We start from the raw sequence: 18,120 nt of genomic DNA on the forward strand, positions 1-18,120 counted from the left end.
CCCATTATAGAGTACAACGCCCCTTTTGGTATGTACCTCACAAGACATCTACAACAATTGAAAAGGCTGCAGAAATACCTCACAAAGAGGATTAACGGCCTCAAACAGATGCCCTACGCAGACCGTCTCAAAAAACTCCAGCTTTACTCCGTCGCATATCGCCTACTCAGAGGTGATCTCTGCCTAACATACAAAGGTATGTCAAACTCAGAGCTGTTGGACATGCTCCACTTAAAGAAATCCCAATCCCTCCAAGCTACACACTCTAGGGACCTAAACCTTGTCACCACAATAAACAGAACATGCCGGAGGGATAGATTCATGTCCCAGAGACTTCCCATACTCTGGAATAAACTACCTGTCTATATCGAACAAAGCTCCTCATTAGCACTCAAGAAAAATCTTGATGATTGGATGGGAAATAGGAAATTCACCCCGGGGATCACCTCTGTGGCTCTGCTTGACAGTGGCACAGGAAAATAATTTTCTTGGGTGGCAAAAGCCAGGGTACCTTTTTGGCTGGGCTTGTATAGGCCTAGGGCCGATAGCCTAGTACCTGCCTATGAATCTAAGCTACAGGCAGTTGTTGTCAAGCTTGCCTTCACTTAGGAATCTGGTACTTTAGTAACTGAGAGCTGGAAGTTGTGACCAAATTAAGGCTGAAGGGAGTGCAAAATCTGCCCTTATTTGGATGGATACATACTTGTTCAAGGCTTTCACTGTGTTCTAGCTGCAGAAAGCCATAAGACTAGCAGTACAATGCTTCTGTAACAACCTATACATTTCACGGAACACACAAAAGTCCTGCTTAAATTCTTCACTTTAAAATGGATTTCTTTGGGGTATTTTAAATAGCAAATGTTGCACAGACTCCTGCCGCCCCCCATATAAACAGTGTGCAGTTAACAAGGGACTTCCTTCTCCACATCCCACTGTAATGCCACTTCAGGCAGGAACCTTGTTGAATATCCTGAATAACATGTCAACCTCTGTTCTCATGGAACATCTGTCACTTGGCAATGGGTGGATATCCAACCATTAAGTTTTACCAATAAAATGCATAAACTCAAACAACAAATTATCAGCCACGTGCATTTAAAGTTAAATATTTTTACATTAAATAAGTTAAAATCAGCTAACTATGAAAACAATACAAAACTTGTACAATAATCAGAAAATAAAACACTCTAAAAATACAGATAATGGTCAGAAAAAGAATGTCTTAACGTCTAAACAACAAGCTGCTTTTGGCTAAAGGGTATACAGACTGTCCGCTACTGTCTGTGGCTTATGTGCAAAATAAAATATTCAGAGTCCCTACAGTTAAGGATTGAATTCTGTCTCACATAGTATCCACCGGAGATCAAAGTGTACAATATAGTCAACCAGTTATCTGGGATAAGTTTCAAGCAATCAAAGTATGAAAATTTCTAATCCAAAGGGATATCTTTAAGGAAACAATACACAGCATCCGAAATTTGATATCTGTACCAGGTAACATTTACCCAGCCAAACCATGTATTGAGATAATGAGCTGTAGTCACTCAGGGTTAACAACCACACAGTGTCAGACCAAATGCAAATAATGTATCCCTTCTTCATTACAACACCAATGAGCACCGTCAGCAGCAAAATGTGCCAAGTCCCTACAGTTTAAATGCTAGGAGACCTTCTGAAAAGGGAGCAGTCGCTCAGTACTTTGCCCATGGAAGGAGTATTTGGTTATCAATTCAGAGAACAAATTCATTAGAAGGGGTTACCCAGCACAACAAATGCACATAAGGGAAGCCAGTAATGGCAGTCTACCCTTCCCAGTAGGCTGCATAGGGAAAAAGCAGAAAACAGTGCCTCAAGGGCATGATTATGTCTTGGAGTAGAATGCTTCTAGTGTTACCAGAAGGTGCATGTACTGTCTAGCTGTCCACAGTAAATGTTGGAGAACAAGACTCGTGTGAGGAAGTGAATGAAAATGGCATCTCAGAAGAAGTTATTTTCAGACTGCAAATGCTGCAATTTATCACTAGAGCTGGCACCTTAACCAGGGAGAGGGTAGACAATCTGTTGCTAAGAGGTTTACTGCATCAGATATAACTGTTGCTAAGCTTTCAATTGTTAGAGAGAAGAATTACATGTCTGGACATGCCACTCTGGTTAGGGCCATTTTCAGATGCCATTGGCTAAGGTTTGTTTGAACTGGGAGAGGGGAAACATAGACAAGCAGATAGCCATGTTTGATATCATCTCAGCAGATGTTCTAATAGATAATGACTGATAACAGTACACAGTGCACATACATGCACCCAGGCAGTCACATGGGAGAGATAGGAATGAAACTGCCAGTGTACACACCTCTAATAGAGGCTAGTAGTGTGGCCACTTCAGAAAAACAGTTAGAAGATAATGGAAAAAGCTGATCCAGAGAGAGAAATGCCAGAATAGATTGTGCTTCCTCTGAAAGGACTTGCTTCAGAGGAATAAATGGTTGATAGCAGTAAGTCTACATCAGTGATACAGTTCTCAAAAAGTATTGGACTTCTCTTAAAGGAAGAATTAACAAGTTCAAAAAAAAAAACAGAACAAAGGAACTTGCAGCTTTCATACCACGGTTTGTAAAACTTGAGGGAGATAGCCAAGGTGCTCCAAATCCACAAGGCCACAGACATACTGACAGTATATTGGCAAAAACTGATGGTTGTACACAAAGTGGACTCTTGAAAACCAGATGAAATAGTGATGCAGCCATTGCTAATTCCAAGGATCTATTATCAGGCAGTTCTAGCAATAGCCCCAATATTCCTTTTTAGGACATAAAAAGTGTACAAAAAAGAGGCTTATACATTTTTTATTGGCTAGGCATTACAAAAAGACATACACAAAGGATACTGCAAAACTTGAGATCAATGTCAAAAAAGTGTTAACGTAAGAGATTAAGCCAGAGTGGTAGCGCACATTATAGATTCAGGGATCCAGCATGTAGTCATATGGTTAGGCGTATCTATAATGGAAAAGAAATAATCATCCCTTTTTCTCTGTTTTTACATGGGATCATTGGGTCCAGTTGTTGTCATTTCTCTCTCTTCAGAACCACTCTCCCACATTCTTCAATGTAGATGTCTGCATGTTATATGTCTTTTCTAACACAATCCAGTCATCTCTTCTTTGTATGCCCTTGTTTCCTCTTGTCTTCTTCCTGTCTCTCTCAAATTTGCTTTACCAAAATGTCTTCTCCTTTCTTGCATATTTGACTGAATGACCATAATCTGTTCTCTGACTTTCTCTGTAATTGGAACTACTTTGTTTTTTTTTTTTTTGTTGTTGTTGTCCTCGTTTCTTCATCTGTCTTGCACTGTGCATCCTACTGTCAGTCTCAGGCACTTTGTTCTTCATCACCTCATACTTCCTCAGCTGTTCTTCCTTCACTGTCCATTTCTCTGAACTATACCGAACCACTGGTCACACCACTGTTTTGTGCAAACTTTTGTCTTTTGTCTGTTGCACATTAACCCTGTCACTTTGACCTCCTCCTACAGAATTCCCGTCTCCTTAACCACCTCTCCCAGATATTTGTTAACATGTTCCTCTTGTTATTCCTTCTGTCTCAGTTTGAAGCTTCATCTGATTTCCCCATTTGTTGCCATGACCACTGTTTTGTCTGTAAGTTTCACTCCATGTCTCATTGTTTTACATTCCAGTCCTCTGTTATTTGCTTTCCTGTTCAGGGTGTGCTTGTAGTGCCACATCATCTGCTTACAGCTGCTTTGTCGATCTGTCCCCTTTGACCAGTTTGATGATGTCTATCACCAGTATGAACAGCAGTGGGCTCAGAACTGTGCCCTGATGCAGACCTAGATGTTCTTCTTGTTTCACTGTTGCAGTCATTACATTTGGGTAATCCTGCTGGCAGGTTGCCCGCAGTCAGCTTGAATTCCAAAGTCTTGGGTCCTGCGTCGGTTGCTGTCGCCCCTTCCCTGACATCAGGTCATCAGGGGTATAAAAGATGCAGCCGACGTCATTTTCTTCAGTCTTTCTTGCCGTGTGGTGCCTGAAGTAGAAGCAGTTCGCAAGTGCCGGTCGGCTGACTCCTGAGATTTTCGTGTTCAAGTTTCAGATCCGAAGTCTTCAGTAAAGCTAAGTACCCCGTTGGGGAAATTTTTTCTTGCTCCAGACTGATGTCAGAAAAAGGTAATAATTGTATTTCTTGTGGAAAGCAAATACCTCATAAGGACTTTCATTCTTACTGTATTCCTTGCCTAGGCCCTGATCACTACGTTTCAGTTTGTCGGTTTTATACTAGATTTAACCAACGCACTATTAAGCGTTGGTATGATTTTGCATTAAACTATTTTGGATGCAGGTTTAATTATCCAGAAATGTCGTCGGATAGCCATCCGACTACTGGAGTTCACAAAAAACTCAAAGAAAAGGAGAGAGACAACCGAGGCCCAAAACCGATGACGAAGCTTCTCCTAAGCCAGTCACCGGTTCTCAGTGAGGACCTTTCGCAGCCTCTGACACCTGCTACTTTAGAGTCGTAGGCCACTACCGACTCCCACGTGGAGTCGGCTGTGCCGCTGGAAACTCAAGATATTGGAGCCTCAGACACTATTCCCTCAGATGGGTCTGGAGCCGCTGAGCAGGCACCGGCTTCTGAGGGTGTATTCAGACTTTACATTAAACCGACTTCAGCTTCAAAGGCAAAGACTAAAGCACTTTCTAAAACAAAGAAACAAACTCAAGAGCCACGTGGACATGCCTCTATGCCCAAATTCTCAAAATTGCCGAAGACTTGATTACCTTGATCAGGGGTTCCCATCCCCCCCCCCCGATAAGAGGCCTAGACAAGAGACAGACTATGAATTTTCAGATCAGGTTTCTATTTCTTCTGATTCCTCTTCAGAAATATTCTCTTCCCCCCTATGAGGGTTATGATGCTGAAGAATCTGTACCTTCAGCTTCTCCTCCTGAGGACTATTCTTTTGTGGAAACCTTGCATACCATGAGGGCGTATTTCTACTGAGAGAGCCAAGATTTTTCAGAATCTAAAAAGAGGCTCAGGGACTCCCTTTTACTACCTCAACACAGGCCTGTAGCCATTCCGCCTGTGTTAGACATTGTAGATGACGTGTTTTCAGAGTCTAGTCTGACCCCTGACTCCTTATCTCCAGCTCCTGTTAAGCCTGACAGATATTACAGGGTTCCTGACTCTCATAAATTCCTTCTCAAAATCCCTGCTGCAGACCCAGAAACTATTTCACAGGGTCCCAAAGGAGTTAAGGCTTCCGTTGCAAAAAACCCTACCCCCTCTGATAGAGATTCTAGGGCTCTGGATAGATGGGGAAAAAAGGTTTACACATCTGCTAACTTGGCTATAAGGGCCTTAAACTGTCAGTTTCATATGCTCAAATATCAGCAACCTGTCATGGCATTGGTTAAACAGAAAATGTTAAATTCTGAATGTGCAGAAAACAAGGAAATGCAGGATTTATTGCATGCAGCTGAACAAGTTGGAAAGCATACCTTGAAATGTGGTTTTGATTCTTTGGAGGCCTCCTGCAGGGCCGCAGTTACGGGTTCTGTAATTAGGAGGCATGCTTGGTTAAAGGAACAAAATCTGCCTGATCGTGTCAAAGTAAAATTAGTAGATGCACCTTTACAGCATGATACTTTGTTTGGTGTTAAGGCAGAAGAGGTGTTATAGAAAATGGAGGACAAAGCTAAATCTATGCAAACTGTCAAAGATTTTTTACAAGTACAGCCACCTAGGTTTAGTAGACACTGGCCTACAAAGAATTGGTCCTTTCCTGTGTCAGACAGACCTCAGAGGGGCAGATCCAGACGCCCTAGAGGCAGATCCCAGGCGCAGGGTTCATACAGGTCAAAGCAATGGGGTGCTTCTACCTCCAAAGTTGGAGAAGACAAATCACAACCATACAGAAACAGTCCCAATGACTTCTCCCAGCCTGCACCAAGCACTTATCTCCTGGCAGCACCCTTGGGGGGGGGGGAAGCATTTTTTTCTCAAAATTGGCACATTATAACCCAGGACAAGTGGGTTCTCAACATAGTGTCACAAGGCTACAAGTTCCACTTCCATACCCTGCCAAAGGCAAACGGTTGGCCAGATCTGCCAAAAAATCAAAGGCAGAGGCACAAAAACAAGGCTCATCCCTCATGGACATGGGGGCCATTCAACAAGTACCAGAGAAAGAGCAGGGACAAGGATTTTACTCAAGACTGTTCTTGGTACCCGAAAAGGACAAGGCCTGGAGACCAATACTGGACCTTATCTATTCTAAACACATCCCTGGATATACCAAAGTTCAAAATGTTGACTTTGCAGTAGCTTCTGCCCATGCTGGGCAAGAAGGCTTGGCTTGTGACTTTAGACCTAAAAGAGGCATACCTGCATGTCCCAATCAGACAGTCATGCAGAAGATACCTCAGATTCAAGGCTGGCTCAATGCATTACCAATTCTCTGCACTGCCCTTTGGCTTATCTACTGCGCCCAGGGTCTTTACAAAGTGCCTGGCACCAATAATTGCATTCTGCAGACAAAGAGGAATACAAATATATCCTTACCTGGACGACTGCCTAATTCAAGCAGAGAACAAGGACATTCTTCTACAGCATCTGGCATTTGTGAATAGACTTCTAACATGCCTAGGGTATACAGTCAATGAAAAGAAATCAAAACTAGTACCCTCTCAAGAGATAATATTCCTGGGTGCAAGCTTAAATACAACTGCCCAGATGGCTTATCTCACACCAGACAAACAAAGGCAACTGACTACCTATTTCAAAAAATTGGCAACAAAGGCCCAGTTATCTGCAAGAAAAATTCTGCAGGCTTTGGGCTTCATGGCATCCTGCATCCTTCTAATTCCATATGCAAGACTGCATATGAGGAAATTTCAATGGTACCTAAAAAGTGTCTGGACTCAACATTGCCACAGCCTGGAAACAATGATTACTCATTCCCTGCCTGTCACTAGAACAAGGGACAGCCATTCACATTACCCCAGCCAGGCAGAACCTAACAACGGATGCATCAGATTATGCCTGGGGGGTCCACGTGGCAGGAAGATGCATTCAGGGCACATGGTCCACAAACCAAATGCATCTACATATCAATCAAAAAGAGATGCTAGCTGTTCAAAATGCCCTGACAGCCTTCAAAGACCTACTTCATCCTGGCCAACTACTGATAAAGACAGACAACACCACGGTCATGTGGTATATAAAGAAGCAGGGGGGCACACATTCTTACCCCCTTTGCAGACTAGCCATGGCTTTGTTGGACACTGCTTTGACTTACCAAGTACATCTGCAGGCACAGTTCCTGCCAGGAAGGAAAAATACTCTGGCAGACGAACTAAGCAGGAACCTCATGGATCCCCACGAGTGGCAGCTGGATCCACAAGTCTTCAGCATGATAACAAGGAAGTGGGGATGCCCAGACATAGATCTATTTGCCTCCCCTCACAACTACCAACTAAAAAGATTCTGCACAAGGACTTATCAAAGACAAGCATGGAAAATGGATGCTTTATCTTTCAGCTGGAAAAATCCTATCAGTATATGCCTTTCCTCCACTGCCTCTCCTCCCCAAGGTACTCCTAAAGGTCAGACTAGAGAAGCCAAAGATGATACTGATTGCCCCAGACTGGCCCCGCCAGTACTGGTATCCTGTCCTAAGGAACTTGTCTCAATGCCCAGCTTGGACCTTACCTCAAATACCTCATCTACTGTCCCAACAAAACAATTAGATCCTGCAAAGCCAACTCAGGACTTTAAACCTGGCAGCATGGTGGATAATGTAGTAATACAAAACACACCTCTCAGTAAAGCTGTGATGGATGTCATTCTGGAAGCCAGAAGGCCTAGTACTAAGAAATCTTATGCTGGAAAATGGAAGAGATTCTATGCTTGGAACCAGGCACAAGGAACTGATACAGCTGTACCAAATATTCCTCAGATTTTGCAATATTTAACTGAGATGCTGGACAAAGGTCTGTCTTTTTCATCAAGTAAAATTCATGCCTGTGCCATTTCAGCTCAATACAATACAAAGCCACCAATCTTTTCTCATCCTTGCAGAAACTCAGAGGAGCCAAAAATTTAAGGCCTCCAAGGAGATCTGCAATACCTGCATGGGACCTCAACTACATCTTGAAAAAACTCACCCTACCTCCTTTTGAGCCAGCTGCTACTGCTGACAAAGTTTTTATCTTGGATAACAGTTCTGCTCCTAGCAGTAACTTCTGCAAGATGAGTTTCAGAGCTACAGGCACTCATGGCTGTGGAACCTTTTACCATTTTTTATCCAGACAGGGTCTCTCTGAGGACAAACCCAACATTTATGCCTAAGGTGGTGTCCAGTGTGGCTCTTATTGCCAGCTTTTTATCCAAATCCACAGAACAAGGGGGAGAGAATTCTGCATTCTTTGGACATACACAGACAGCTTAGATTCTATTTGGACAGAACCAAAGTTTTCAGGAAGACAGAACAATTACTAGTGGCATATGCTGCAGAATCACAAGGAAAGGCTATCTCAAAGCAGACTATTTCAAAGTGGATAGGCCACTGCATTCGTTTCTGCTATTTACAGCATGGCAAGCCAGTGCCTAAGGGCATTAGGCCACATTCAGCCAGAGCTGCAGCCACTTCAGCAGCCTTTCTCAGGGGTGCACCAACCAAAGACATTTTAGAGGCTGCTATTTGGAGTTCAGTGCACACCTTTACCAAGCATTATCATCTGCCACTCTACTCTAAATCCATGGCAGGCTTTGCCACTGCAGTTCTGCAGGGCCTCATAGCCACTCCTAATGCTGTTTAGCTCCAGCCTCCCAACCATAGCTTTGGGACTCTACCCAAATGTAATGACTGCAACAGTGAAACACAAAGAACATAGTACAGTTGTGTACACTTACCATAAATGTAGATGTTCGAGTGTATTCACTGTTGCAGTCCAGGTTACCCACCCGCCATCCCCCTTCTTTCTGCTGGAACTCATCTTTCCTTCTCCGATTTAAACAACCTATATTGGTGCATGTACTTATATATATATATATATATATATATATATATACATATATATATATATATATACATTGTGGCTAGGGGCGACAGCAACCGACACAGGACCCAAGACTTTGGAATTCAGGCTGACTGAGGGCAACCTGCCAGCAGGATTACCCAAATGTAATGACTGCAACAGTGAATACACTCAGAACATCTACATTTATGGTAAGTGTACACAACTGTTCTTTCTACTGGGAGCACCACTGAGTCCAAATACTGTTTGTAGTTTTGCCACTGAGTCCCTGTATAGAGCCAGCATTAATTCTGTCTGTGTTTCTTGGACTTCAAACTATCACAGGAATGCACACACCATCTTTCTTGGGACTTTGTCATATGCTTTCTCAAAGTCTAGAAATGCCCAGTTTGGCACAGTGATACCAGGTAAAAAAATGACCAAACTGTTTTACACTGTCAATACAACTCAGAAGGTCTTTTCAAACAAAAAAGTTAGAAGAGTATGACATAAAATGTCCATGTTACTTTAAGCTTCATTTTTTGACTGACTGAACAAGACTTACATGAGTGTCAGAAGGAGGGAGATTTGTAAGGTGAACTGGAATAATACAAAAAAAATTTAACTTGCTTTCAAAAGAAAGTGCATACAAGATAAAGTAACTTGTGGAGCTGCATGAAATTAAACTGTGTGGAAATACTTATTTAACAGAAAAAAGTAAAACGTGTCATTATTTTCACATTTTAAGTATATGTGTAATGCTTAATAGAAATGTGTATGATGGAACGTAATTGTATTTGCTGCTGTGGAAATGTACTTTATCCTTTACCTTGGACATGCACCTTAAATATCAGGAAGAGCATTTTCTAAATTCAAATTAAGACAACAGGAAATCATGTGTGGAGACTCATTATTAATTCAAGGAGAATTTCCATTGGAGACAGAGTTTAACCACTGCTTGTATTTCATTATTAAAAATATTTAGAATATAATCTACTCATAATTGCAGTGGTGTGAAATCAATTGAAAATAAAATCTTTCACTTATAATAACCAATTCCCTACTTATGAACACCACTGCGCTATCAACAAGGAGAAATGGTTCCCAATTATACAAAGACCAGACCTTCTACTAGTATCCCTATGATTTAAATTACTATGCCAGGATACACTTACTCCCATTTCAGCCAAACTCATTGTCTGCATCCCATCATACAATTTCACAAGTTCCTAAATATCAAGGCCCACATTGTAAGCATCTAGAAAAGAAAAAAAAAACACTGCACTGACCACAGCTTCTCTCTTCTAGCCCCAAAACTTTAGCAAGTAGTCCTCTGGAACTTAAAAGAATTGTGCTCCTTCAACTAAATTCAGACCCCGATTCAAAGCCCATCACATCAACCAAAACCAGTACTGCTGTCTCAGTTTAGGCCACATCATTTAACAACCTTATTAGTCACCACGGTCTTATATTTGTTAGTCACCACTAACCATTTTATTGTATTTGTTAGTCACCACTGACTATTTATTGTATAACTAGCTAACTATTGAAGTCACCACTCATAACACTGAATGCTGACATGCAGAAAAATACCAAAAAATGCAGGAGAACAGTAAATGTTGAACTCCTCCTTCTCCTTTAAACTTCCTTTTTGCAAGGGGTGGGCAAGCTCCCCTGCCTCCCCTCCCCAAACTTATATAAGTCTACACTAAGATTTCCGTAGTTTGGAGAAAAGGGAATATTTCAAAGAATGGTTACCCAAGAGTTGGTATGTTTATGTCCATTTTTTCGGTCATTCAGTTTCAACATTAGTGGACTCAAGCAGGTCCAGGAATTTCAAATGGTTACCTGTATAACCACCTCTCCGAACAACCAATGTAGACCCTAACCATCCTGTAAATGTGTACCTAGCCCTTATTTTATTTTTATTCTCGCATAGTTTTTAAAATCTCCTGCTCAGTCTGTCATCGGTCACTTACATAATTACTCCCTTTATCTGAACATTGTAATTTGTATCTTCATAAACTATTACCATAATGTTTTGAGTTAAGTATTTTTTTTGCCTCTGTCTCTGAAATTTGATTTGTTTTCCCTGTTGGTCAGAATGTGCTTCTGTCTGCATCTGACATTGATCGATTTTTGAATTTCTGATCAGTGCTGCAGCACCAGCAAACAGCTTTCAATAAAGTAAGTAAAATGTCATAATGAGGACCCAAATTTATATATTTACACTTTGATGAAGGGTTAGTTCCACTAGATCAGTGACTTCTTTACAGAGCAGACCAAAGGTATTCATACTGGCTAGGGGAAATTTGGCCAAGATATTGGGAATTTTCTATAGTCATTTCAGTAGGTGCCTTGGAATCTTTTATATCCATCTGAGCTACCATCAGCTCAGGCTGATGGGACCTTACTTCATTGCCTCATATAAACTTTATGCCACCTTTTGAGTCACTATTGGGAGTCTTCCTAAAGGATGTGCTGAAAGTGTACAAGTTTGTCACATATTGTTTCATTAGGCTGAGGAGTTAACACTTTTAGTCAATATTTTCTTAGGTGCCGTTTCCCAGCATACCTTCCCCAATGATCTGAGCCCAGACCTTTTCTACCATCCTTGGTATTTCCCAGTGAAGACAACAATAGGTTGGAGAGCCTTCATACATGCACCCGTGGAGATGCTTGTATACTCACCTACCTCATGCAATGATGGCATGTGTGGTCTTTGACCCTAATCTCACAGTGATTGCTGATGTCTGCACTTTCATCACCACAGGAGCATCCAGTGTCCTGCCCACATTTGTGCATGGTGTTGCACACATGCCCATTAGGCCATCTTCAGATTACAGAGCACACATCCCCTGTCCTGCAGCTACTGGTAATATGCAGACCTCCACTTGCAAAGGAGCAGGTTGACCTGGCAGAGACAGTCATCTCTCTCTCTCCTTCCAGGATGATAAATCCAGTATGAGCCACTCATTCACTTCCACTCTGTTCAGCTGTTACAGTTCCAGAGCCACTGTTTGAACCCTATTTACCGGGGTGTTAGTCATGACTATATCATTCTATGCCACTCAGCTTTGCTGGAGACAAATGTAAAATACTGAATAGCCAGATTACCCTCCCTTTTATCTAGATCAGCAGAAACCCAGTCCTGTGACAAAGAGGGATAACTCCCTCACTGAGCTCCAGATGACCAGTGTTTGACATGGGTCACAGGTGCTGGAGAAAATTGGAGTAAATGTCTGACATTGGTTTTTCCATGATGGGGAAATGGAGGTGGCCTAGGCTCACTGCAATATCAGCATTAATAGCCTAATGAGATGTGCACTACAAGTTGTATAGAGATAGGTTGGGAGGTTGCACATGTGCAGAAAGCAGGCATGCATCTCCTGGAGGCATCCACTGCAGAGCTCCCAAGGCTGCCATGGGGTGGTGGGAGTTGCAGTGTACTCCTCAGTAGTAGTATGATGCTATACCAGCATCCTCAAATCTCCTCACCGGCTAGGACTGTGGGTCAAGTTGAGCCCAGGGGAGGCTAAGGTGAGTTCGGTAGAGCCGGTGATTTTAGAGGACAGTTATAGACTGATGGAAGACAGAGGATATGAACCATTGACAGAGGATGTATGTCTGCCTGAAATGACATGTTATACAGATTAGTGTGGGGTTCTTGCAGGAACCTCACCTTTTCCCACTCATTTTTTCCTAGAACTGTCTGCTATAGACATTGAGCTGGCATAAAAGCTAATGTGGAATCTTCAAAGGCAGGAGTTTGCTTCCTTCACAAATGCAAATTGCCCTTCCCCACCTGACCTCATAAAGCCTTGGACAGACAGTACTGGGGTTTTGAAGTTTTCTTTGGAGGCCCAAGATTTGAAGTCTTTATGCTGCTAACTATGATGCTTTCACAAGTAACAACTTGTATCTTTTCAGGGGTGCTAGTGTGAGCTGTTCTTAACCTTTTAAGTGGAATCCTCCAGTATACAGATGGGTAGAACACCACTATCATCTGCATTGTATAAGGCTTCATTTGTCTTAAAGCCTGGGCAGGTTACAGTAGCTGGTCTTTGATTTTATGTGGTCAGGTAAGCCACATATAGATGGATGGAGTGCACTGCATCCAGGTAAGATGACTGCAGGGATGGGGTCCTTTGCTACATTACAGATCAGATTACATTCTCCTGTGCCTACAGTCTTAAATTAATGGACTCTGATGCTGAACAATACAATGCATGTGACAAGTTCAAGAGGGAATGCCCTGGCCCCTCCATGGATGAGAACTAAACATCTAATCAAAGAGGGTCTCATACAGTGTTTGAGTGTGTATGCAAGGTATAAAACACTGAGCATTGTGGCACTTCACATATCTCTAAAGTGGTGAAATCCCATTCTGCTTGAAGTGAGGGAATGCCAAAGGGCATTCTGAATGGGAAGCAACTATGCATCAAGGGTACTAGGTTTTTAGACTGGGTGATGAAAAACACAACTTGTCCATAGGGACTGTTTGGAAGTAGATGTAGCTATGCCTCATTTTGAACAAGTGGCCAGCTCTTGTATGTAAATGCACCAGATGCTGCAGTTCATGGTGCAGATGGGGGGGGGGGGGCATACTCATCCACAGGAGGATGTGGAGCCCTTTGAGACAATGTAGTTTAGGAAGGCAGGGAAAATTAATAGAGTGATGCCCATTCTGCATTAGAAAGTAGTTATCAACGGATAACAAAAGGGGGACTCAAGACGCTTATACAAGCAAGAGGAATTTGATCTGCAGAGTACTAGTTCACATGAAAAGGTACAATAAAGGTTTCTTCATCCATTTCAAGGCAGTCTACTAATGAAAGTAGTCACCATCCAATTATATCAGAAGGAAGTAATTTCCACCTCCTTGTATTTGAAATGTGGGGTTCTTACTACTTCCAAATAAGTTCCTGCTAGAAAGCAAAAAGAATTAGGAAGTCTTCAGACTGGGATGGAAATTTCTGGGAGAAGATATCCCACTGGAAACCCAATATCTGTTTTTTGGTGGATGTTAGATGGATATGCTTATCCAGGCATATTTGTACTTGCTAATAATCTTCATTGTGAGCATACACGACATTGAATCCATCGCGTTTAAACTCAGACCGCTGAAACTCCATAATAGGTTCTACCATTGGTCTGTCTTGCAGAGGGGCAAGTAGCTGTCTCACAGCATTAAAACTGACAAAACAGGAATCAAATAGTGTAAACCGATCTCAGTGTATCAATCAAAAGAACATTCGACAATCGACATTCTTACCTGAAACAGTTTATCTAATGAGCAGAGTTTAAAAACTGCAATGACTTTTACTGAAAGTAGAATACCTGGCATTTGCCAAACATTTACTAGGACAAATATTCAAAATGTTCATAGGGTGGTACTAGGCTATCAGCCCTAGGGCCTATACAAGCCTAGCCATAACAATTCCCTGGTTATTTCTTCCCACACTATTTAGTGTTCATGTTCTTTTCAGGTTTACATAAATTAAGAAAGAGGCTTACAAGAGCAGTGCATTTCAATGAACATTATAAACTTGTTCTAGTGGGACTTGAATAAATACCTTGAATGTTTTTTTTCAGGGAGCTTGGTAAATTACTTAGTAACTGGGAAGCAAGGCAATCCATGGAAAAAGTGAATACATAATTTTTAGATGGTTCTGCTAGACAATGTTGATCGAATGTTATGCATGATTCTGCCAGGCAAAAATGTTAACTGATTAAATATGCATTTTTAATGTAATTTCCTTGTACAGGTATGTTGTGGATACATTTCTGAGTAGTTTTTTTTTTTTTTTTTGGGGGGGGGTTATTTATTCTGTCAATCTATTTAATGTACAGTTTCTTAATATACAAAATAAAAACAAGTAAACATGAAGATTCATTATTCAACACAACAGTAATATGTATACAGCTCAGCATGTACTCAGGAGAATTAGGCAGCTTCTTGTAGCATGTACAAGCAGAGTCAGACAAACTAAAACTGTTTCTTGATAAATATGCATCTTAAATACTAGGTAGCAGAACACAGAGTGGCTTAAAGGAGCCGTACCCTATAACTTACAGCAGATTACAACACTTGTAGATGTCCAGGTTCTTCATACATGGTACACCCAGTGAACCTTTCACTGCTTCTAACCTTGACTTACCTTGGGACTTTCTTCAAAATCATGATTCGGGAATCCCCTCCCCGACACCAATCTCACATTGTGGGAAATATATGCCTCCAAGACATCATTCAAGACAGTTTGTCCTTTTTGGGTTATTTTTTATCTATGTAACCTCTACTAAAAGGGTTTACATTTGGCCTGGGAATCCAGATCTCATTAATTGCCTTTTTAACCCATCATTTTTTTTTCATCAGGTATAATAGAATCATCACAGGTGCAACAGCATCATCAGTACATTATGTGCATACCTAGGTGATGTCAGATGCCTGACACATTGCCTCCATTTACCTATGGAGATGCCGTTGAACAGTGGCAAAAAGAATGGTCATCAAACAGCCACTGCCCCCCTCCCTTGTAGAGGGAGCAGACTATGGGATGGCTACAGCTGCCCTCTCTGGCTAACCTTCCAATGACTACAGCATACTCTGAAACCATGGTTTGAGTAGCATGCATAGGCACCCTACCTTTGCGCTAAGCAGGTCGCCATTTTTCTCATCTGGAAGAGATCTAATTTAAAACAAAAACATCACCACATGGCCACACCACTGAATAAATATTGAGCACTTTAGTATGACTACAGCACCTTGAATAAAGTAGATTAATGTCTCAAGCCTACCCTTAGGTCAGTCTTATGAGCATTACAAGTGGCAGCAGTAGTCTTCTGACTGACTGCATAATTTGTACAAAAATGGAACTTTATTCTGTAAGTATGTTGTAAAATGTTTAGCTGTACTTCCAGGATTCAAAGACCAAATTTCTTCAAAAAATATTTTTCTGCACAACCTGAGATTGGGATTTACAATCTGATTTGTAGGCGTATTAAATTGTCAGAGATAATGGACGAGTGAGTGAAGCTGCTTACATCAGATTACTCTCTCTTTTTTTTTTAAGGCATGATATCCACACGATTAGTGCAGCATTCTTATTGGGTAATATATGATGCTAAGTAGAGTGGCAGTGCAATGATCTCATGCAAATTCTGAAAATGGAAAAGTCCTAATTTACCACATAATGTCAGTATAACCGCTAACTGTCAGTATAATTGTACTGTTTATCTATTGCTTTAATTTGCATATAACTTTCTTGTTTCTTTCAGATTGTATAATACAAGCTTTTCTGACATAACTGTCACCGACACCATCATGCCACCATCATGAACATTTCTGGAGAATGGATCATGCTGAGATGCAGGTGGAAATGGTTCCTGGGCGACTACAGATTTTAATGTCCATGCTGCAGTTCCTTATCTTGGGCCAGTACATTCAGTGCATCCTAATGTGTCCTACAGACTGCACCTGTTCTTCAGAAAGTGGAACTGTCACCTGTACAAACAAAGATCTGAAGGAGATCCCAAAAGACATTCCTGCTGATACATATGTTTTACATCTTGAATTCAACAAGATCACAAACATTCCAGATGGAGCCTTCAAGGATCTTCACTGGCTTCGGGAGCTGTATCTGTCCAACAATTTAATAGAGACTATCTCACCTGGTGCCTTTCAAGACATCAGTGATGACCTGAAACTTCTTGATCTCTCAAATAACAGACTACGTCGTGTTGACCTTCAGGTCTTTGGGAAGATGAGGGCTAAGACACGGCTATACCACAATCCATGGCACTGTGAGTGCTTGTTGCAGGAACTCATAGTCAGCTTGCAGCTGGATCCAGAAACAGTCAATGAAATCATCTGTGACACATCTGTGCAAGAAGAGTATGCAGGCAAACCTTTCATTCAGTTGCTGAACTCGGGGATCAACTTTTGCAGTATGCAGCAAAAGACAACAGATGTGGCAATGCTGGTGACCATGTTCTGTTGGTTTACCATGGTAATCACCTATGTGGTTTATTATGTACGCCAAAACCAAGAAGATGCCAGGAGACATCTGGAGTACCTCAAATCACTGCCTAGTAAGCAAAAGACGCCTGGGGATGCAGACACTGTTAGTACTGTTCTATGATCCAAGCTCTCATAAAGACTGAACTATCATTAATTTTGTAAACATGTACTCAGGTGAGGTGGCTATGAGATGAACTGTTTCAAAATAAAAATGACACTAATTTGCAATTATGGTTTGTTTCCTAATGTCTGTGCATATACTGTACAATGGAGAAGTCTGCTTAATGCTAAACAGGTTTCTCCCCAAAGCAATGATATCAAAATCTCATGCTAATTAGTAATAGGGGCCTTGCTGAGAAAGAAAAAGGGGCCTGCTGCTCTCCTCCTTCTGGGAGAGTCAAGAGTACAAGTTTTAGCCCAAAATAGCTGTACGATACTGCATTCCTTCAAGAATGGGGTCATAGTATTAAAGTGCTGCACATACTACTGCAAATACTACATTAATACTGTGCTTTAAATGCACTGTATGTTCACAGTATTATGTGTCTACAACTGTAGCTTTTTAGTTCATCATATCCAAATCAAAAATGTCATCATACCCTAATCAGCAAAGGTTTATAAAGCTTTGCTATCCCTCTGTTTACTGAGACAATGATTCATCTGCAATTAATAATGAAAAGGTTTATACAACACATGACAAGATGACGACTTTAACATAACTTCAGTCATGCAAATTAGCTTGGAGTGTCACAGCAAGGAACCAGTTCCTGTTTGTGCTGCTGTGTCAGTTTGTCCTATGTGGAGTGCGTGTTTTGTTAGAAGTGAAATTTAAGGAAGATAGTACTACCTCTGGCAGTATGACTCAGGGCCAACACATCTTCCAGAAACTAGTGGCGTGTTATTTTATGTATTTATTTCAATTTGATAACCAGGTAAGTGGAATGGTTGTCGGACCCTTTTCAGCCATGACCCAGCAGTGCTTATCCAAGTACCACATACAACATACACAGACACACAATATTAATGGACTGCTTCTCCGTGTGTAAGATGTCCTCATCAGATGA

General features: G+C 41.5%; 1 protein-coding gene across 8 annotated transcripts in view; it reads left to right on the forward strand.

Annotated features, from left to right (window-relative positions):
* Window positions 1–17,284, forward strand: part of LOC122811811 (leucine-rich repeat-containing protein 3-like) — a 543,075-nt gene extending 525,791 nt beyond the window's left edge. For all 8 annotated transcript variants that reach the window (XM_044083897.1, XM_044083895.1, XM_044083900.1 and 5 more), the window contains one exon: window positions 16,315–17,284. In XM_044083897.1, the coding sequence (XP_043939832.1) occupies window positions 16,389–17,177 (789 nt within the window). In that variant the 5' untranslated portion in view covers window positions 16,315–16,388 and the 3' untranslated portion in view covers window positions 17,178–17,284. The remainder of the gene's footprint in view (window positions 1–16,314) is intronic.
* The last annotated feature ends 836 nt before the right edge of the window (window positions 17,285–18,120 follow it).

The sequence above is a fragment of the Protopterus annectens genome, chromosome 9.part0 (assembly GCF_019279795.1).
Source record: "Protopterus annectens isolate FY-2018-M chromosome 9.part0, PAN1.0, whole genome shotgun sequence".
NCBI classification, from domain to species: domain Eukaryota; kingdom Metazoa; phylum Chordata; order Ceratodontiformes; family Protopteridae; genus Protopterus; species Protopterus annectens.